The following is a 22,647-nucleotide window of genomic DNA, read 5'->3' on the forward strand; positions in this document are numbered from 1 at the left end:
CTCTATGTTTTATCATTAATTTGCTACGTATAGAAGCCCTGGTCATGATAAACTGTTTAAAGAATTAGTGGAGCTGACAGGATTAAAAAGCTTGATATGATGCTTGTTGGAAAAGGCACTACTTTCTTGATTGCCTTCCTCCCCCATACACTTATAGTAAGAAAACAAACAAGCAAACAAAAGCTTGGACAGAACATATAATTTCCTCATTCCTTCACAACATTTACCAGAAAAATCAAGTATGCCAACTGGCTTTTCTACCAACTGGTCTTGAAAAGAAAAAAAAATAGAAAGCTGTTCCTCACTGGGTGAACAATCATAGTTGCAATATTTTCCCTCTTAAATAAATAAAGAACTCTAGCAATTGGTGCTAGAGAAACGAACCTCTAATCACTCACAAAGTTTTTCTTCAGACTAATATTTTCTCCAGCATTTTTAAATAGATAGTTTTAAAATTAAAAATTTGTATTGCTAAATTTTAGCTTTCTGTATTATTTCCTCATGCTTTTGTTCTTAGCGCATCAGTTTCAAGTGCAATGAATGGTATTTCAGAATGGTTGAGTTGGAAAAATATATCTCTTTGATGTAAGAGCTGATGTGTCTTTATTAGAGAATTTGTTGTTTTTAATGTGTTTGCCCTTACAGTTTAATCATTGCTAACATACTGATATCACACTCCATAAACCCCTAAATTGATTTGACCTTCATATGGCAACATTCCTCCCACACGTTCCTGGGCTCATTACTGAAAAGCATTACCTCAGTTAAAGTGCAGTTGTCAAGACAGAACAGCAAAAATATTACTATTTCTTTTTACACTATCATTAAATTCACATTTTAAAATAATTTAGTTTTAAAAGGAACTTATCCTTTACACAGGATGAGAATAAGGACTAAATAGCATGATCATAAGATGATGCCTCATATCATAAGATGATCATAAGATTTTTATTTTTGAGTTTAAAACTTGATAAGAAAAATACTGATGAAATAGAAGTTTTGGTCCTTAAAGATAATTTACCCATTTGGTTGTGTAGCTAAAATTATCCTCATCCATCCATTCCAAGCAATTAACTAGTGGGTGCATTAATAAAGCATAGCTTCTAATTAATAAATTGAACAATGCAACAGAATATAAGAAATTAATTCACTGATCTCTCTGAACTGGGCAGAAGTAATCCTGTATATATAAAGTTAATTAAGAGGAGTTAATAAAAGCACACAAAGTGTTAGAAGAACACCTGAATTATATAGTCTTCTGTGTGTATAACTTTTACAGTAATAGGAGGCTAGCCTAAAGTTAGCATGTTTTAACTCCAGTGACATTTTTTGAAACTTTTACTATAGCAAGAATTTAGAGAGGTTACAATAATTTAAATTAATTCTCTGTGTTTTTCTTTCTGGAAAAAATGTAAATAAGGGGTGGATGGATGAATCAGAAATAAATTTCCATGCAGTTGATTCAACCATCCGAATTCTGTATTTAAAAAAAAATACAGTTGCATTTTCTTTTAAATATTGCTTCTTCATTTTTTTTATTGCAATGCAGTGCAACTTTTCTGTTTGAAAGTTCTAATATTATATTATTCCTGTATTTTATTAGCAAATATTATCCTCAATAAAAACTTCTTTTTAAAATAGTGTGTATGTATATAGGAAAAGAAATGAAAGATTTCTGTACTTCCATATTTTATATTAACTTATTTCATAATCATAGTTTCAAGTTCATACAGGTGTTGAGCTGATTTGTAATTAGGAACTATTTCATTTCAGCATACTGAATCTAATAACTTATATATTTTATAAATCTTATAAAAATACACTGCTGGACAAAATTGAATTTGTATTGTTTGCCTCTATTATCAAATACTTTTTTATCATTAATATTAATGTTAAAACAATTATTTCTCAAAGAATTTACTTTTGCCTTAAACTTCTGTAAAGTTTGCATGGAATAATAATATTTTATCAGCATCCAAGATAGTTTTTGATGTAATGTTTTGACAAATGTTGTTCATACAAGTCTGAATTTTTAATAATATATAAAATGCACATTGGTTGACATATTGAGAAAATGGCTAATCTCATTGTCACTTCTGAAAGCTACTGCAGATGAATGAAAAAGAATAAATTAGCTTTTTTCTTTATGAAAATAAAGAATGACTTGTTGCAGCTAAAATATCTTTGAGTATAATCCCTTTTCACTCCTATTTTTTTCTTGTAAGGAATGTGTTCTTGTGCATCTCTACTTTCCATGTGCTGTTATTCTCTATAATTAGCAACATACACACCTGTCTTTAGGCTGTCATGTAATCTTGTAACGCTATGCAAATAAATAGAATATAACTGTGATTTGATACGATTTATTTTTTAATGGAATTACAAATGAGAATTATTAAAGAAGGGTTATGCAGTTGGATGCAGTGAAAAGTGTGTGTGTTAATTCCTATTGGTTCAGTTAAAAATCCTGGTTTTAAATAATATCTATATTAATAACGTTTCACATTATTGCATTCTGATCTTTATGTAGGAAGGCAATGCACTACATACAAAATTAATGAACGTGTTTTCCCCCCTCTTTTTCAGTTATTTTTATTTCAATTGCTGCGAGGACTTTCGTACATCCACCACCGTTACATTTTGCACAGGGATCTGAAACCCCAAAATCTTCTGATCAGTGACACTGGGGAGTTGAAACTGGCAGATTTTGGTAGGCAAGCCATTAATTACAAGATTATTTGATAATGATGTAAGCAATGTTGAAAGATGGCTTGAGCACTTCTCTTCTTAGTTACAGTACAAGTTGACTTTGGCCATCATACCAGTAGAGAAAATGAAACAGGTAATGCAGAAAGTTCATATGTCTTTGATTTAGTCTGCCTTTTTTTTTCAACTCAAGGGAGCATACAATACGTCCGCTTCCTATTCCCACAAAAGACTGAAATATCTTTCATCTTTCATATTTGATTGTGTGCCATTTAGTTGGTTTTAGTAGCCCTATAGAATTCCTTCAGGTTGTTCTGTCTCCAGCTTTGCCTTTCGGGTCTTGTAACAGTGCACCCATTGCCACTGACATTGAGTCCATCTGTCTTGTTGCTGATCATCCCCTTCTTCCATTTGAGTAGGTTTTAGTTATCACAGGATTTTAAATTAAAGACATATTTTACAGGAGACAAACATTAATATTTTTTCAAATAGGGAAAAAGTATATCAATAAAGTTTTCAAACCATAAATATTCAGCTACATAGAAGACTCACTCATAACAATATCAGTAATATTATGTACAAAAGAAATGCAAACATACATACATACATACATATCCAGTATGTGTGTGCTGAATATATGTTTAATTTTATTGATTTTACTACTTAAGCAAAATGCTTAGTGATATGAGAGAGACTGCAAAGATCATTTTTTTGCTACCATTTTATTCAGATAAAATTTTCTCATATAGTATTCTGTGCCTGACCCATTTTTGCCATTCTCCCCCCTTTGCGGGACAGATTATTTGAGCAATTTCTTCCTTAGCTGTTTTTGTCTTCAGACAGCTAAAAAAGTGTTTTTCTAAAATGCGCTAACTAAAGGTTAACAAGCTCAACCATGTGACCTTAATAAATAGAAAGAACCTCTACCTCACTTTCAGTTGCTGCCTAAAACTGACCACACCACAGTCAATTTCACACCAGACGTGTTTGTTGCCTAAATGCCACATTGGTTGGAAAATGGACTTTATTTCTTTTTAATTACAGTCATATTTGCAAACAATCACTCTTTGGGCAGTTGCTAAATGAGGATAACTGTGTAGCACTTTCTTTACAAACTATTTTTCCAAGTTAGATTTGTTTTGTTTCAGATTTCTAAATAATACATATAAGCATAATATCTTATTGTTCCCGAGTTTCATACTAATTATAATAGGATGCTGTTTAATGCAGAACTAGACAAATTTGGTCTAATGGTTTATTTCAGGGCAGTCTCATTTATTTGTGGCATATTATGGTCTCATTAATAACAGAATATTAGGGCCACTTTCCTGATTTCTAGCCAATTAAATTACATCTTCATAATTTAAATCCATTGTTTCTTATCTTCTGAACAATTCTGTGTCTTCTAAATTACAGCCTTTCAGATACTAGAAGAGAACTATCGTGATTCTCTGCAGTGTTCTCTTCTCCAAGATAAACATCCCTATGCCTCCTGCTCTCTGATACTCCTCATTTTGTCAATGTCTTTCTCATCACCATCAAACAGACCAGTCTGTAGTTACCAAGGCCTGATTTCCCCCCTCTTTTTGAATATATTTTCTGTTCTTTTCTGCCAGTAATTGACCTCTGTGATCATAGAATGATTATTGAGAACCAGAATGAGTTTTTTCTATTACTGTTGAAAAATAACCTTACAAAGGTAGATAATGTTACTTTTTTATTCATTTATTTGTATCCCACTTTTATTATGTTTACCAATAACTCAAGATGGTAAGCATATCCAACTCATCTTCTTTCCCCCATTTTTTCCACAGTAATAAACTTGTAAGGTGGGTGGGCTGGGCTGAAAAAGAGTGGCCTAGAAAGTCACCTAGCTGACTTTCACTGATAAGATGGGACATGAATTTATGACATCAGGCTTTCTAGTCTGGTGCCTTAAACACTAGACCAAATATTAACACTATTCACTGGTATTGATAATGTAAAAACATATTTAATTGCATTCTTAATGTCTTAAATGTTGTTAGTACACAGTCATTTAATTGGCATTAGATGTCTTTGAATATGCGGTATAAGTAGCGTAAACAATAGCACCTATTATTTTCTTGAGAAATTTTATTGAACATATGATAACTTAACAATTAGATGATATGCAAAGTTCTAACTATTACTAATCTTGTAATAGTTAGAAGAATTGAGATGTAGCAGCAGGATGCCTCCTTAGTGACCTTTTTATTAATTTTAAAGCTCTTCACATAATTGTCATGAAATATCCATATAAATCCAGGCCAAAATTGTAAAATGTTGTCTTTCACTAAATTATTTTTTGCTTGCACTGTCACTTGAAAATTTAAAAAGTTTCCATATCTACCAATATCAGGAACCCTGACTTTAAAAATATGCATGGCTTCCTGTGGTGTAACCATGGAAATAGACAAGACATCCTTAAACAAAGTGATTGCACATGCTGTGCTAATTAATCCTGTCCTACAGTTTTCCCTCAGCTGGAAGAAGCAGTGAGATAAATTTTGGATGGGGATCCATGTATGGATTCACAAATAATATGAAATATGTTGCCATTATTGGAAACGCCAATAATGATATAATGAACACTTATTTGTAACATTGAAAATCTTAAAGTAAATGCAGGCTTTTAGGTTTTTGGTGATGCTATAGTATAATGACAATTAATACAACTGTTTCTAAGATGCTGAACTATTATTTGATAACTCAGATTGCTGGTCATGAGAGTGTAATTACTTAAATAATTTAGGCCTGTTATATCGTAGTTGCGTATTTCTTGAATATTTAATTACTTTGTTCTTCCTTCTGACCACCTATAATTTACTTTTGTTTTTAAAAACGATGTTAAATGTAGCAAATATTTAAATATTGCATTTAAAGCAAAAGGACAAAATATTGCAGTGTGCCTTGAAATTTCTGCCTCCAGATGTCCGGTACCTAGTTACTTTTTGTTTTGTTTTTTGTTTTGTATCTTCAAGTCGGTCTTAACTCCTGGCAACTGCCTGGACAAATTTTTGAAGATTCCTTGAGAAGATGTTAGATTGCCTGTTTCCTAAGCCTGAGAGTAGAGTAACTGGCCCAAAAGCACCCAGCTGGTTTTGTGTGTAAGACAGATCTAAACCTCAGTGTCCTGGTTTTTAGCCTACATCAAATTAGTTCTCTTTACTAAGACTAGAGAAAAATAAAACACTAATATTTAAAAATCTGCATTGCTTTTGATCTAATTTCATATTAGATATATCCTTTTAAGGCATATATTCTTTTAATATTGAAATTATTTAAGGACAGTGATTATAATTGCTACTATGATATTGTTCCATATTTTTCTAAGTAAGCTCATTAAAAAATAAGATATTGAATAATTTTAAAATATGGTTTAAAAACTGCAGTGGAATAGCTGAGTTCACAAGTTGATTGAAAATAAAAGACTGATAGCTCTTCAGTCCCAACTTCATTTTCTGCTTTGGAGTATAGTTTCAGTAGATCCTACCAATAGTAGATACTATAAAAGGGCACATCATCTAATGTCTTTCCCAACATCTGTATGGGACAGGATTAGGGATCTTGCAACTTACATTGCCAAGTTTCAAATGCAGGGAAAAAGAACTAATAATTTCAATACTGCATCCAAATAGAATAGGTGCAAACAACTAGATAATATAACTCTTGATCCTGTCATTGGAAGACAGACTAATCTCATAAGAGATAAATAGAATTAACTTTATTTAAAATCTTTATTTGAAATTTGAGGTAATAAAATATAAATAAATTGGTAAAAACAAATTGTAGAATTATTCAAGCAACAATGCTGTTGTTGACATCTTAAAAGGAAGATTTGAAAAAAAGATTCAGCAACTTAGGCAGTCCTCAAAATGCTACTGTCTTCTACAAATAGTCTCCCTGCTAGATGGGGAAATATTACAATTTAGTATTTAATAATTACATTATAATTATTAAATATAATTTAATTTCTGGATTTATACTGAGAAAATTACATAGAAAGAAAATATGGGATGATTTATAATATAATACCAGATGATGAACCTCTCAGATCAGATGGCACATCTACTGAGGAAAAGCTGAGGATTTTTCGGTGTGCTAATGATATGGTTGAGTTAAGGTTTTTCTAAAGTTTAATTGGTGATATTGCCATGTAGGGGAAAAAAATCTGAAGCTGAAACACAGGGGACAGGGAGCATAAGAAGCATGAACATGGGGAAGATCAACACAGTAAAAGAATAAATAAATGAAATTTATAAATGACATCTTGGGTATCATAAAATTGGAAATGGGCCTAAGATTGGACATTTCAGATGGAAAAATCACATTATTTATTACTTAGGACATGAAAAGCTAAGAAAGAACGATGTTCCTTATATTGCTAGGCAGGATATAGCACAGTGGTGGGTTTCAAATCCGTTCCAACCATTACAGTTGGAATGGGCCGGCGGCGTCCTCATGGATGCGCGCAGCGTGCGTACACACATGCAGTGTGCACATGCGTCTTAGCGCCTCCGCAACGCTCCAGCTGATCCATGGAGCATCACGCAGGCGCTGTACGCGCCATGCACGTGTGCGGCAGCTCAGAAGCTTTAAAACACAGGTAAGGAGCTCGGGCGGGCGGGCGGGCCCTCCGGTTCTCCGGGCTGGCTCCAGTACACGCCTGCAACCCACCACTGGTATAGCAAAAACAATTTTTAAAAGATGCCTTTATTATTTTATAACTCTACGTGGTGAACATACCTAATACTCCTTCATGCTATTTTTCCTACAACCACAACCCTGTGAGTTCAGCCTGAATGTGTGATTAGCCCAAAGTGAATTTTTATATCTAAAGCAAGACTGGAATTCACTTTCCTGGGTCTAGCCTGGTGTCTTAACCAGTAGAATGCAATCAATGACTGTCAAACAGAAGAAAACAATTAGATGACAGAACAAATTTTGGAAAATGTCAAGGATATTAAAGAAGCCAAAACCAAGGACAAAAATGACAAAAAGGAACTTAAAAAAGAATTTAAGAGAGATGTTGGAAGAGACAAGAAGGAGTATTACAATGCCATATGTCAAGACATAGAAGATAGAAAAATAAGCCTGGCAAAAAAAAATCTTTCAAAAAAAATTCTGAAATGAAAATGAGATTCCAAGCTTTAATTGATATGTTAAAGGACACCAATAGACAGGTTTAATTTCAAATAACTCAAACAAAAATTAAATGAGATATGGAAATACTGTACAGCTTACCGTACCTTACAAGAAATTTCCTATTTGTAAGAATCTCTGGTATTAAAGTTAGAACAGCATTCCAGTCATTACTTAATCAGAAGACTATAGGAACCGATGTAATACTCATAGAAACATGGCAATCAACAGAAAAGTAAGTAAAAGTTCTAATCAGGCCAGAAAATCTGGAGAATAACACAATGGCCAACAAATTTGAAGAGTTCAACCTATTTTCTAATATAAAAAAAAAGATTTAACAGTGTGTGCAAATTATCATACTATATCCTAAATTTCCCATATTTGCAAAATAAATTTTAGATAATCTAATGGAGATTGAAGCCCTATATATAAAATGCTAGAAGTTCCTAGTGGTGATTATCTGATTATTCTTCAATTCTCTGGACTTTTTCTCGTCTTAAAAATTCAATGGCTGTACAAGTAGCATTAATTTCTTCTGAATCCCAGCCCTTCTAAAAAAATAATCCCAACATATTTTCTTCATCTCTAATGGAGAGGGAAGGGAAGAATCTGATTACTCTGATTCTGAACTTTCAGAATATGATAGAGTATCTTTCTTCTGGGTGTATATTTTGTGTCTGATGCAGTAGCTTTTGCAGGCTACAGCCACAATAAAAATATGTGATATTTGTGCATTTCTTCAAGTGATCTTCTAAAAGCAGCAGTAACTTCAAAGTTAAACTGGGTTTTGTGAGCAATTTTTGGAAGAAATATAGTCTTTCTTAAATTGCTAATGGTAGTATCCTGTTTCCCCCAAAACAAGACCTCCCCGGATAATAAGACCATTTGGGCTTTAGAGTGTATGTGCTAAAATATGCTTTCCCAAAAAAATAAGCCCTCCCCGAAAATATTGCAACGCAGCAGCAGCCATGAGGTGACCATGCTCGCCGCCTCCTGCACCTGAAAAATAAGACGACCTCCCTGAAAATAAGGTCAAGTCCTTATTTTGGGGGTCAAAAGAAAATAAGACCTTGTTATTTTCGGGGAATCACAGTAGTAGTATTTTGACATAGCAGTTTTATTTCTATGTTTTTTGCCAAATTACCAAGATATGTTTTCATTTAATTATGGTCATTTAAAAAGAAATATGACTATTCAAGCACACTTTAATAATACATTAACTTTATTCAGTTATTCTGGTCATTTTAGAAAACAAAATTTTAAAAAGGATGGCATAGTTGCCATATAGTAGTACGTATTCTACATAACAAAGCACAATGCCTGCTTGATTTGTTGAATGGCATACATCAGTAAAGGCAATTCTACTACTTCCTACAATTCTTTCCACTAACTCTCCATTCACCTCTCCACAGTTTTAATCATTTATTCATGAGTTCCCATTTGCATCAACCTGCAGTGAGATTTAATTTATCTTGGTATAAATATTTTAATTTTTGATGTTCCACATATCTTTATCTGTCACAACAGTTCTAGATACCTTACCTTATAAACTTCGAAGAATAATACATTATATGGATTAAATGTTAAAATAGTAGAGAAAATTAAGATTTTTTTTCATTCTTTAAGTTCCAGTATAACTTATGCCTGAAGCTTGAAATGATTCTAGTGTAAAATAGATAAATATATAATATTTTTCTTGTTGTTTTGATTATATTCTTTATTTCAGATGCTGATTCTTAGGGATATATCTGCATGATTATATTTAGTAGTTATATTTAGTAGTTTTTAAATGATATCAATTATATTTTCTGTCTTCTGTTTAATTATGGACACCAGATCTTTTAAAAAGATGGTAATGATGACAAATCTTATTGTTGCAATCTCTATTATGATGAGTTTTCATTTTGTTTTACAATGATTGAATGATAGAAATGAATATTAGTTTTCTTTGATTAAAATAACATACATTTATCAAAACATGTCTTTCAAGCAGTTATGAGCATGATTATTAAAGGCACATCAGTTATTTTTTATCTTTCTATTGTTGTATTTGCATTATTCTTCAGGTCTTGCAAGAGCTAAATCTGTCCCTAGTCACACATACTCTAATGAAGTGGTAACCCTTTGGTATCGACCTCCAGATGTTCTCTTAGGCTCAACAGAATATTCCACTTGCCTCGATATGTGGTAAGAATGCAGCACTTTTACAGAAACCATATATCATGGACATATTATTTAGTCAAGTTTTATATTTTACAAGTTATGATTGTAGTTTGTGCATACCCAATGGGACAGTGAATCCAGTGAACAGTAATCAATATGATGCTCTTTATTTGTGTAATGCTTTTGCAATTTCTACTGAAAGCAGATTGAAAGGGAACAAACTGTCCGACTGCTTAATTTCATTCAGTTATTTTAGCCCATTTCTCAAACCTATCAAGCTTTTTGTGGATTTTATTTACTGCCATCTAAGCATTTGATAAAACAGTCCCAGTTTTCATTTAAGCGATTTTCCATTTGGGGATTTTTTTTCTTCCTTTAAGTAAAGGAAGAATCATATATAATCACCAATCACAATAATAGGACACTGGAATGGCATTCTCTAAGCAGCACCTATTAAGGCTCAATCAGCCTTGGGAGCTGAACTTCATTTGCCAGATCAGATGGAAGGAGACCAGAACAGTGTCACTTATTAACAGAAAAAGCTTCACCACTTTCATTGTACTGCTTTAGAGTGTCTTGAAGGCTTTTGTTTATCAAATTTTAAAATTTAGGTTTCCTTGGAGAATTTTTACAACTACTCAGTCTGTACATGGGAGAAATTATATAACTACTGATGGTTTTATCTTCAGCTTTTAAAATGTAGAAGCATTGTTTTGAAGTTGGGCAGTTAACGTTTCTGCTAAATTCCAAGCATCCAGGCTCCTGGTAGTAAGTACAGTGGAACAAAATAGCTGTTGTTGTATATTTTTTCACCAACCAAATTTTAGGAAATCAAGAGTGCTAGATTTGAAAGGATTTTTTTTCTTTTCTCACTGTGTCTATTATCAAACAGAAATAAAAGACTGCATTCTGCTTCCATATTCACTTTCTTTGTGTTGCCTAGGGAGGAGGAGAGGGTGAGGGTAAATTACACTAATCAGCATGGAAGTAGAATGTTACTGTTTCATTTTCATTTTCTGAAATCAATTTTCATGTTGTTTAATTAGAAGAAACACGTTTTTCTTTACCATCTGTGCTTGAAAATTACTATGCATGATATTGCAGTCAGCCTTCTATAGCAAATTGTAAAAATTTTGATTTGTTTCTGGGGTCCAACAGCAAAAAGCAAGGGATTTGAATCCAACATTGCCTATGTGACTAAGTTTATCAATTTTCTTTGTAGATAAACATATTTCTGTTACTGTAGCATAACTGAAGAGAAAATTTGGGTGATAAGCTTAACTTGAGCAGAAATTCTATGTTCATTTGTTCTCTGTTTTTGTTTGGATTCCTGAACTTCCTGAATTATGCTAAAGTTATGTCCAAAAATATGGTTCTGCTATCAATAGGCAATATTTCTCTTAAGATTTATTGTTCCGTGAGTTCCGGTTCCGGCGGCGGCGGCGACGGGCAGCTCTTTGCCCGCTCCGGCTCCCCGGTGGGCTTCCCCACTCCTTGGGGGGCACAGGACACCCCGCAGAGGGGTCCTGCCGGAGGGGCGGCATCGCGGAGGTCTCCTGCAGCGGCGGCAGCCGGCGGGGGCTCTCTCGCGCGCCCAAGGCACCGGGGAGCAAGCTCGGAGGGCGCATCGCGTTTCCACGCCTCGCGCCTCGCTACAAGCCGACTGGAGAATGCTACAATTGAAGGAAGCAGCTGCGGTGCGGTGAGGTTGCCTCTCTCTTCATCCCTTACTTTGCATGAAGATTTGATTCAGCTTTTAAAACTTTAAAACAACTTTCGGAGCATTTTGGAGGTGCGGCTGGAGGGAGGGGGGTTTTTCCCCCCCCCCTTGGACAAGCGGCAAGAAACAATTTTGCTCTCAGCCCCCGGGGAAGGAGGAGGGGGGAGAGCCAACGAATGAAGCCTCACTTAGGCTGAGATGATTTTCTTTTCAATTTAATTTTACATATTACAATGATTTGAGGACTTTTGGAACTTTTTAAAACTTTGTTACGCCTCTGTGCCCAAAACTGGCAGGGCAAGATGGCACACTTCCGTTGTCTTTATGAACTTTGAAACCTGACTCCACCTTTAAAATTCAGGCTTCCGGTCTTTGTCTCCGTGTCTCCCAGAGGAACCTCTTGTGGATTGGTATTTTTTTAACCTTCTAGGGGAAATTTTCTATCTATTGCCAGACTTATTGGAGAGATTCTCTTCTGCCTGGTTATTCTGCTCCCGGATTCACCTGGCTACCCTTCTTTTCTAATTGCTTACTTCATATTTGGACTGAACTTTTAACGTTATAAAGGATGGCATCTAAAAGACCCCCTCCTGGAAAACCTGGCTTTGCCACTTCTGCTCCAACATCCGCAACATCCAGTCCAGCCACACAGTCAAAGATAACAGAACTGATGCAACATAAGACTACAGAGATGGACTTTCAACAAATGCTTCAACAAATTCTACAGGGCCAGGAGGAAATCAAGAAACAGTTAAGGGAAATGAAAGATGAAATTAAAGAAAATCAAGCCCAAATATATAAGAACTCACAAAGACTGAATCTTGTGGAAGGGGGGGTGGAGGAGGTGAGGGGGGTGGTGGAAGCTGTGCAGAAAGGGAACAAAGATCTTGACATCCAACAGATGAAATTAGAATTTGAGAGAATGTCCTATTATCTTAGATTTCAAAATGTTATAGAAGAAGATGGGGAAAATATAAGGGACATCATGACAAACATTCTGGCTGACTATACACACAAAGAAAAACAACAGATGGGGTGGGATATAGATCTGGTTTATAGAGTGAACTCAGCTTATGCTAGAACACACAATTTACCCAGGGAGGTTCACATTAAATTCCTTAGAAAAACCACAAGAGATGAAATTCTGGGTGTACAAAGGGGGCAAGCATTGACATATCATGATATGGAGATAACCATTCTGAAGCAGATCCCTAAGAAGATTAGAGAAAAAAGAAAAAATTATTCGCAATTAGCGAATAAATTATACCAGAAAGGGGTGTGGTTTAGATGGTTGATGCCTGAAGGTATGCTGATATTCTGGGAGGAGACAAGAATCAGAATTAATTCACCCATAGAGGCGCAGGCCTTTATGGAAAAAAATAAAACACTCCTAGAGAAACCACCAGACACTACAACGGACACGCAGGACACGGGAGGGGCCAGAGCTCTGCCAGTGGAGGGAGATGGGGCAATAGCAAGAAGACTCAGATCACAGAAATAAATATGAAAATCATATTATTATAAATTGACCGAAAGTGAAAATGGAATTATATTTGGATTTTATATTGTAATGTTTAATTTGATTGAATTTAATAATAGAACTAATATGCTGATTATAATCAATTATATACTAATGCATTATATATAAATGTACGCTATGGGTATGGAGGGAGGGGGGCCTCACACACTTTGCAACTGCCAAAATTTGTATACCTGTCCATTTACCCTTTTCCCTATAAATTTTGAAAAACCAATAAAAAATTTTATTACGAAAAAGATTTATTGTTCCGGGAATGTGTGCTTGTTCTGTTTTTGTGGTCATGAAAATGTAATTTCATATCATTGATTTTCTTTTAGGATAGTGAAAATGGTATGTACATATTAATTGAATGTTGTCATTCATTCTGACTAAAAATGACTACCAGTTTTTTTTTAAGATTTTTTTTATTTTTGGTTAGACAGACAAACACAACACAAAAAAATAAAATAAAATCATCTTTCGTTACATATTGTACAAGTGTGTCGATTGGTTACATATAACTTTCGTGCATCTCTTCCACAGTCATTACTTATAATTCATGTCATATTGTATATTTTAAATCAAAAATCTTTATATATCTTGCTATCAACATCCCACAATTCTCATTTGACTATAATTGTTTTAACGTCCTTTTGCATAAAATAATCCAAAATTGAAAAACACAACCACATAATGACATTTCATTAATTATTTCTAATATCATCCAATAACATTACACCTTTATAACATGTTCTAAATAAGAATTAATTTTAATTGATAACAAAATTTCTAATCCTATTTTCCAAGTTGCTGTTTACTATTTGTATCCCAATATCTTTTATTGAGCCAGTACATATATATATTGTTAAGTATATCCCTTGTCATTTCATTGTTATTATTATAATTGTTATTTATTAATAGAAACCAACACATGTGTGTACCTTGTTATCATTATCAATTATTTATTTAACATATCACTCTAAAGATTATTAAATTACTAATCACTAATCATATTGTAGAAGTGTGTCAATTGGTTACAAATAACTTTCATGCATCTCTTCCACAGTCATTGCTTATAATTCAAATCACATTATGTATTTTAAATCAAAAATCTTTATATATCTTACTATCAACATACCACGCTTCTCATTTGACTGTGGTTGTTTTAACATTCTATTGCATGAAATAATCCAAAATTTAAAAAAACACAAGCACATCGTAGCATTTCATTAATTATTTCTAATATCATCCAATACCATTACACCATTATAGCATGTTCTAAGTAAAAATTAATTATGTTTGATAACAAGGTTTCTAATCCTCCTTTCCAAATAGCTGTTTACAATTCATATCCCAATTCCTTTTATTAAACCAATACATACATACATACATACATACATACATACATACATACATACATATTGTTCACTATATCCCTTGTCATTCCATTATTGTTATAGATATTATTTATTAACAAAAATTCATTCGCTAATTATATCAAATTTCCTCTCATCAAACCAACGCATGTATGTACCTTATTATCCTTATCAATTATTTATTTAATATAGCACTCTAGAAATTACTAAATTACTAATCACTAAAATTAACTATTTTTTTATTATCAACTTTCATATATCAGCCTATATCCTTCCAGTAATAATACAGTCTTATTTCTTTTGTCATTTGTAGAATTGATCTTCTATTTATTTCTTAATAAAATTTTTGTGGACTTCTTTCTGAAGCTTGTTGTTTGTAGCTTCATTTAAGTAATCTCTATGCCCTCCATCTGCTATTTTAATCATCTTATTTTTGGTTGTCAATCTTGCTTCTGAGAAGTTCTCTCTCCTTAAATCCATCGTTTTTTCTCTTTTTTCTTCTTCCATGCCTTGAAATCCGGGGTATAGTTCCTGTCGATCTAATTCCCTTTTCCATACTCCTCTTTTCCAACTTTCCACCACTTTCACTCCAGTAAAGTAATCAGTTGTCTTGTCTTTATAATCAATTTATGGGACTCTGACCCATCATTTTTTGCTGTTATAAACTCTATTTTTTTCCATCTTCTTCTCAATTATCTCTGTTATTTCTAATACATTTTAAATTCCAGCTAATATGTTTTGCAAAGTTATTGTTTCTTTTGAATATTGTGTCATTTTGGCAAGCTGGTAGATACTGCCACTCTGGCTTTCAAGGCTTCTTATATTAAATTAGCTTAAACACAAGTTCATTTATGATCTTCAAAAAATAAGGTTCTGTTTCTTTTTCTCTTCCACTGCTCTCAGAATGCACCCATAAAAACAATTTGTGCCCTTGCTTCTTATTATTTTCTATAAACAAGTTGCCAAGTCTCGATATACAAAGTCAGTGAGATCAAAAGGAAAAGGGAAAGTGCATTGTTTCAAAAACTGAAGCCTCCAGCCTCCAAGTGGCAGTATTGCTTCCCACTCTCTAATGTTATTTCAAACTTAGAAGAGACAAGTTCTTAAATGGAATTAATAGCAAGTAATAAAAGTCCTTGTTGAAATAAAGAAGACTTTAATCCATAGGTTAAAAAATAAAAATAAAAAAATAGAAGAAAAACTGATCCGTTCTCTTTAAAAAAAAAGTTGCGAGCACTTCAATCCACAAAGAAAAATTACAAAGAAAAAGAAACACACTATCCAAAGCAATCCAATATAGGTTGATTTCGCTGCTTATTTTCTTCTGCTTTCGGATTTAATTTAACTTAAAAAATTTTTTTGGGGGTGCAGTCTTTTCCAAAACAGTAAAGCTTTCTCACCAGATGGACACACTTTCTCTTTCTGCTTCCCTTCCGTTCTGGAGCCGTCCCAACTTCATCAGCCTGGGGCTGGACTTTTTGTCACTGGCTTGAAGAACTTATCTTGGCTTGATCAGGGACTTTGTGGTGTCCCTGAGATCAGCAAGACATATTCTTCCTGTTCACCGTCTCTACGGGACGGTTTAGGTCCGATTAGACCACTCAGCGGCAAAAGTATCGGCAGTGCTCTCGGAGCATTGAGACCGCACGTCCGTATCATCACATCATTGGCTCCTCCTTTCATGACTGCCAGTTTTTGATCAGATAAATTCAAAGATAATTTTGACAGAAATATACTCTCAGATTTGAAACATTTATAGGGGTATTTTAATGTTATGAGATTTCTAAAATGAAATTCATTCTAGAGGAGATTATCAACACAATCAAGGACATATTTTCTTGGTAATACATATGACTATTTCCAAGGTGAAATTAATCATAGGTGAAGCACACAAAAATAATATCTTTACTAATAATCATGAAATATTGAAGTCTCATGATGTAGGTCTTCTAATTCAAAAGTCAAAAAGATATAGAGGACCTTTCAGAAAAAATGCTTTTGTTCCAGGTGAAAAATGAGCCATTACTGATTACATCTATCAAATATATGAATCCACCAAAATTATAATTCATTTTCTGAAAAATACTGAACAATTTCAAGCTGTAGTCTGAAGAAAACAAATCAAGCAGTTACAGTAGATGTATGTAATTGTTGGGTACATCTAATAACAGCATTTAAATGCTTCACACAATCTTCAATTGAATTTCAACTGAATCTATTCCAAAAAAATGGTAATTTTGGGAAAACATAGTTCTATGCATATGTAAAACTTTGTCCACCTTATATGCTGTATCATGCAGAAACAGCATTATTTTCTGTATTATACTATAGCAAAATAGCAGGGATTTGTCCAGGCAATTTCCGATAATCAGGTATGGTTGAATTGGGGGGAGGGGGGGAATTATACCATATAATACAGTCCTAAGGACAGTGATTCATTTCCATACTATTAGACCACTATAGCAGACTTTTCAAAGGGCTGCCTTTGAAGTTTGCCTGAACCTGCATTTGGTTCAGAAGACAGCTGCTTGACTTCTGGATGGAAATACTTGATTTAGCACCAAAACACTGGTGCTGCAGTAATTACATGGGCTGTCAAATTTATAAGGCCAGTTTATATATGTATTAAATTTATATTCTGCTATTTTATTGCCATCTTAGAGATAGCTCCAAGATTATGGAGTTATATAACCTCACTTGAAATTTGCCTCCATAGTTATTTTTCAAAAAGCAATTACACAAATTTATTTAGACTATTTGGAGGATTTGTGGTAGAATTGGGCTGCCTTTTTGTTTTATTTTGTTCAACTGTTGATTTTGGTTATGGATGGTCTGTTTTAGATTGTACTGTTTTAGATTGTACTTTTTTTTACTGCAGTTATCTCAAAAATGCTCCCAGTTAAATTTTCTATTTTTTCTGTCAGAATATTGTCAAAAATACCTTTCTGACCTTTCAGAACAATTTTAAAGCCTTCCACCAGTTAAGACTCTTTTGACAGAATAATTTTCCTTTCATCTTAGAATCGATTATTATTTTTCTCATCCTTTTTTCTTGTTTATTTCTAGACATATAGCAATATCAGTTAGACATATAGCATTCCATAGTGCTTTACAGCACTTTCTGTGCAGTTGACAATGTCAGCATATTGCCCCCAACAATCTGGTTCCCCATTTTAATGACCTTGGAAGGATGTGAGGCTGAATCAGAATCAAACTCTGGGCTGTGGGCAGAGTTTGTCTTCAAATACTGCTTTATAACCACTGTTATAGTGGTTATAGATGCATTCTGTATTAAAACATTTATTTAAGAAGCATCACTGCTTCAACTATCCAAACTTATTTGGCATTTTCCTGAAATTACTTAATTCAATTTAGGTTTCTCCTTAAAATTAACTTTTTCTTTGGATCGTTTCCTTAATTTTTTATTTTATTGCAAGTTATCAAAACATATTTATTTAAACTAGGTAATCCATGCTTATTGTTCAGAAGTATTTTCTCACCTAACGTTCAGCCATTCCCAACATATGCACTCCTCCATATAAATACACAACATCTGTCATGTACTACTCATGTACCATCCTCAATCTGCACCCTTTGCATTCTGCTATATTCTTGATCTATGTAGTACCTCTTGTGCATCTCCTTGCATCTTCATGCACTCTCCTGAACTACATGGTGCCTTTTGTGCTCTACTCATATCTTCCCTAATGAGTGCATATGACATTGGAGCATTGGTTGGGAAGGGTGTAGAAGAAGTACCAAAAGTTGAAGAAGAAGCTCAGAATGTGTGTGGGTCAAGGAGGGCATGTGTTGGGAAGAAGTGTGCAAGAAGTGTGTAAGTGTTGGGTTAGGGAGGTTGCATGGGAATTCACCCTTAGTTCAGGTTCAGGGGATTTTGATTGAGTGTCTGGAGCATAAGATCTAGTGACCAATCCTGCTGGCTTCCCCATTGCCTATGCTCCCTATCAGCTCCCTGTATTTGTTTGAAGCTGGTATGGAACATCACTAATCACAGTTGAGTTTATTCTTCCTGCTGGTTTTCCTATTGATTTTATGGGAAACTCTCAGGAAATAATTTGATTGTGGCAGTATAGTGGTGCTAAAGTGGCCACAACTTTCACAAATTTCATTCCCATAGAAATATTAGGACCTAGCATTCTGGTCTTTAGCCCATTTGAGGTATCTTGTTTCAAAACTATGATCCATTGTTTCACCCGGTTGGAGGTTACAAAAGATACAATAACTTTAGTATTATATAGATAACAATGCAATCTCTCTCAGATTACCTTTATCTGTTTATACTATAAAAAATCTATATTCATTTTAAATTATAATAGAAAGCCTATATACTGGTGAATAAGCATCAGTAACAGCATAATAAAGGGGTAATCGTATTGAGAAATTAATACTGAAGAAAATAATATTTGTAATTGTAGTTACTTGTACATTACATTTATTTTTGATTCCTCTGTAATAGAGGAAGAGTGTGTAATGTATAACAACATGATTTGTGTGGAAATATAAATTGAGAATTTAATAGAGCATATTATAATAAAGTATATAATATAATATATAATAATATATCCTATAATATATAATAGAATATATAATAAAGTATATTCATGGATATTATTTGCACATCTATATACCTATGCAACTTATCTCTTAATTTTCATAATTTGTCAGTCGTAAAACCTTCATCTGGAAATTACAGTTTGTGGTTGCTATAGTTGTTAAGATTTTTTTTAAAAGGCAAAGAAATACAAATCTAACCACAGGACAATGGTGGGAAGCAGGTGGCAGTGGCTGTAAGCTATTTATACACTCCATTTGTCACTGTATGGCATTGGAAAGTAACCAAAAGCTAATGATTCATATTCAGTATTAATATTCTCCAGCTTTCTGTGTAAATAGCCACTAGCTATTTAAGAATATTAATGAAGCTATCCATGGCATTAGTAATAGTAAAAACAAGCAGTGGGAATCATAGTGGAATATATTATAGTATACTAGTCTCACCATGTAACTAAGTGATTTCTAATATGTTAGAAATCTGCTCCAGTTTATTATTTTAGTGCTTTTTTCCTTTAGGGTGGTTAGAATCCTTATTTAATATGATTACAAGTATAAATCCATGTATGGTTGACAAAATAATCCTGAAGCTTAAATATAATTTTTTTCTATTTCTATTTATTTTATCTTTCCTAGTTTTTGTGCTGTGGTTACGTGAAAGAGGAGAAAGACCCTAAATTAAGCAACATGGGATGATTAGGATTTCATTGTTGCTTTTCCCTTTTTATTTCACAAAGCAAAGAAGAATATAAAACTAGAAGCTGTCAGAGGTCTGGGAATTTGGTTTCTTCTTTTTTACAGTCCTCTGCTATCTAAGCAAAAGCAATGATCCCATTTGGTTCTTGACATATCTTTCATATAGGCCACTTTAAATCTCACTGATGTATCCCTCCTACTTTAGATTTTTGTTTCATTCCTTTCATTTTTTTTGCCAAAAACTTTTTAATTTATTTTTAATTTAAAAATCCTCCTTTTATCCTTCTTAAAGAAGGAGGATAAAAATCCTCCTTCTTTACATCCTGTAGAAAGTGTATCAATTGGTTACAAACGGTTTTTGTGCATCTCTTCTACGGTCATCAAGTATAATTCATATTAACTAGTATCTTAACTCAAATGTTTATACATATTACTATCATCATACCTCCATTTTTATTTGACTATAATTGTTTAAACGTCCTTCATCATAAAATATAGCAAAATTTAATACATAACCACATACTGGCATTTCATTTACTTATTTATAAAATCCTCCATTAACATTAAATCCTTATATCCTATTCTAGCTAAACATCCATAATATTTAATAACAAAGTTTTCTAATCCTCCTTTCCAAATCGCTGTTTACAATTTACATCCAATTTCCTTATATTACACACACACACACACACACACACACACACACACACACACACACACACACACACACACACACACACACACACACACACATATATATATATATATATATATATATATATATATATATATATATATATATATATATATATATTATTTTTGGCTATATTCTATATCACAACATTTTCCCCCTAATAATCTAAACTTAACTGTGTCTAATTTAGTTCTCTTTTTTATTGTTATTATTATTGACCTTTATATATAATCTCGGGTATCATTCAATATTCATATCCAATTATTGCTTATCATAACACTACACATTGTATACAGTATTATCATTATCAATTTTTAATTTAACTTTACCTATTATCACTAAATTTCACTATGTTTAGCTAGTAGTTTTAAATTATACTCTTCCATCTATCAACTTGTATCTTTCCAATAACAAAACAATCTTATGTCCTCTGCCAATTGTGGTATCAATCTTCTAAGCTTCTTCTTAATCAGCTTTGTATGGACTAGTCCTAGCAACTCCTTGCTTGTAAAATCTCTCATATAATCCTGATGCCCTCTTTCTGCTTCTTTATTCCACTTGTCTTTAGTTGTCAGCAGTGTTATCCATATTTTCGTTAATAACGTTTCATAGTCCATAAATTCTTTACTTTTTTCTTCTTCTTCTATATCTTGCCCTTTGAAATAGGTTTCCTCTCCATTTATTTCCTCTTTCAATATTCCATTCTTTGCATTTTCAAAAATAAACCAATTACCATAAATGTCAGAAAGTTTAATAATTTTATATTCATTTTCCACTTCAATTCTTTGGATTTTAATCCCCTCATTTTGCATTTGGTGAACATCATCAAATTTTCGATCACGTTTTTCTGTTAGCTGTTCCAAAAATTCCAATTTTTGTTCAATTCTCTCATATGTATTTGTTAATTTTAGTAATTCTGAAAATATTGTCTGCAAGCTTACAATCTCTCTATTTTCTTGACATTTTGCCATCTTAAACAAAGTGCTCTCACTTGGAAGATTTTTTAAAGTTAAAACATGGATTCACAAAAGCCGGTTTTTCCCCTCTTCTCTGGTTGAAAACACGTTTCAAAGGGACATTTGGCTTACCCCTATCGCTCTGCAACGAGCTGTCAAAACAAACTGTGAAGAAAGGGAAAAGTTCCGCTTAAATACACAAAGCTCCAACCAACAAAACCTCCCGGCACGTAGCACTTTTAAAATATTTCTTTTTTTATATATGTTTTATATTTCAAATTAGAAAAAGAGGTCCAGTTTTAAATGAATTAAAAAATAATAATACTCACAGTGATGAAAGAGGAAAGCTTTGATCTATGAATCACCGAGAGTTACAGAAAAAGAAAGTTAGAAAAAGAAGACTTAACCTGTCCATTTTAAAAAGCTTGTAAAGATTCCATCCATGAAAATGTTAAAAAATGGGATGGCCACTGTCCAGAACCGTTGCAATTTTAATTTCATCGCTTGATTCTTCTATTCTTCAATTTAAATCAATTTTTAAGTTTTTATAGGCAGTCTCTCTTTTAAAACAATGAAGATTCCTCACCAGCTGGAAGCACTTTCACTTTCCATAAGCGAATTAAATATTCTACATAAATAGTAATAAGAAACTCAAAGAAGCCTCAGTATGGTATGGAAAGCATTCAGTATGTATACATTCAAGATGGTATACATATATTGTCTTCTTTGTTCTTTAAGCACCCAATCACTTCATTTCATGATGATTTCTAATAGCAGTTTGTAAAGATTTTGTGCTGCCATCTTAAAAAAGAGAATGGCACACAAATTTGCCTCTTAAATTTGTAGTTGCAATCTAAGATTTTTTTAAAAAAATATTTATATGCTAGCAACCATGTTTTTTTTTCATGACTGTACGTGTATATATAACTTCCATGAAACTGCATGCAAATATTTGGTTAAAGTTACTTTTTTATTCCTATGTCCTTGACTGAAGATTGGTACACTTCTTCTATCTGGGATGGTCGTCCTTTTCCACCGAGCATGCAGCTTCAGGACGGACGGACATGGAGTGATGAAGGAGG

At 33.2% G+C, this 22,647-nt stretch overlaps 1 protein-coding gene across 3 annotated transcripts in view; it reads left to right on the plus strand.

The window, feature by feature from the left end:
• Nucleotides 1–22,647, plus strand: part of CDK14 (cyclin dependent kinase 14) — a 263,591-nt gene that overhangs the window by 136,902 nt on the left and 104,042 nt on the right. For all 3 annotated transcript variants that reach the window (XR_014176838.1, XM_081971698.1, XM_081971699.1), the window contains 2 exons: nucleotides 2,587–2,710; nucleotides 9,936–10,056. Coding sequence is in view for 2 of the 3 variants with exons in the window: in XM_081971698.1 (XP_081827824.1) it covers nucleotides 2,587–2,710; nucleotides 9,936–10,056 (245 nt within the window). In the remaining variant the exon portion in view is untranslated. The remainder of the gene's footprint in view (nucleotides 1–2,586; nucleotides 2,711–9,935; nucleotides 10,057–22,647) is intronic.

This window comes from Natrix helvetica (genome assembly GCF_964273705.1).
Source record: "Natrix helvetica genome assembly, chromosome: Z".
Lineage (NCBI taxonomy): Eukaryota > Metazoa > Chordata > Lepidosauria > Squamata > Natricidae > Natrix > Natrix helvetica.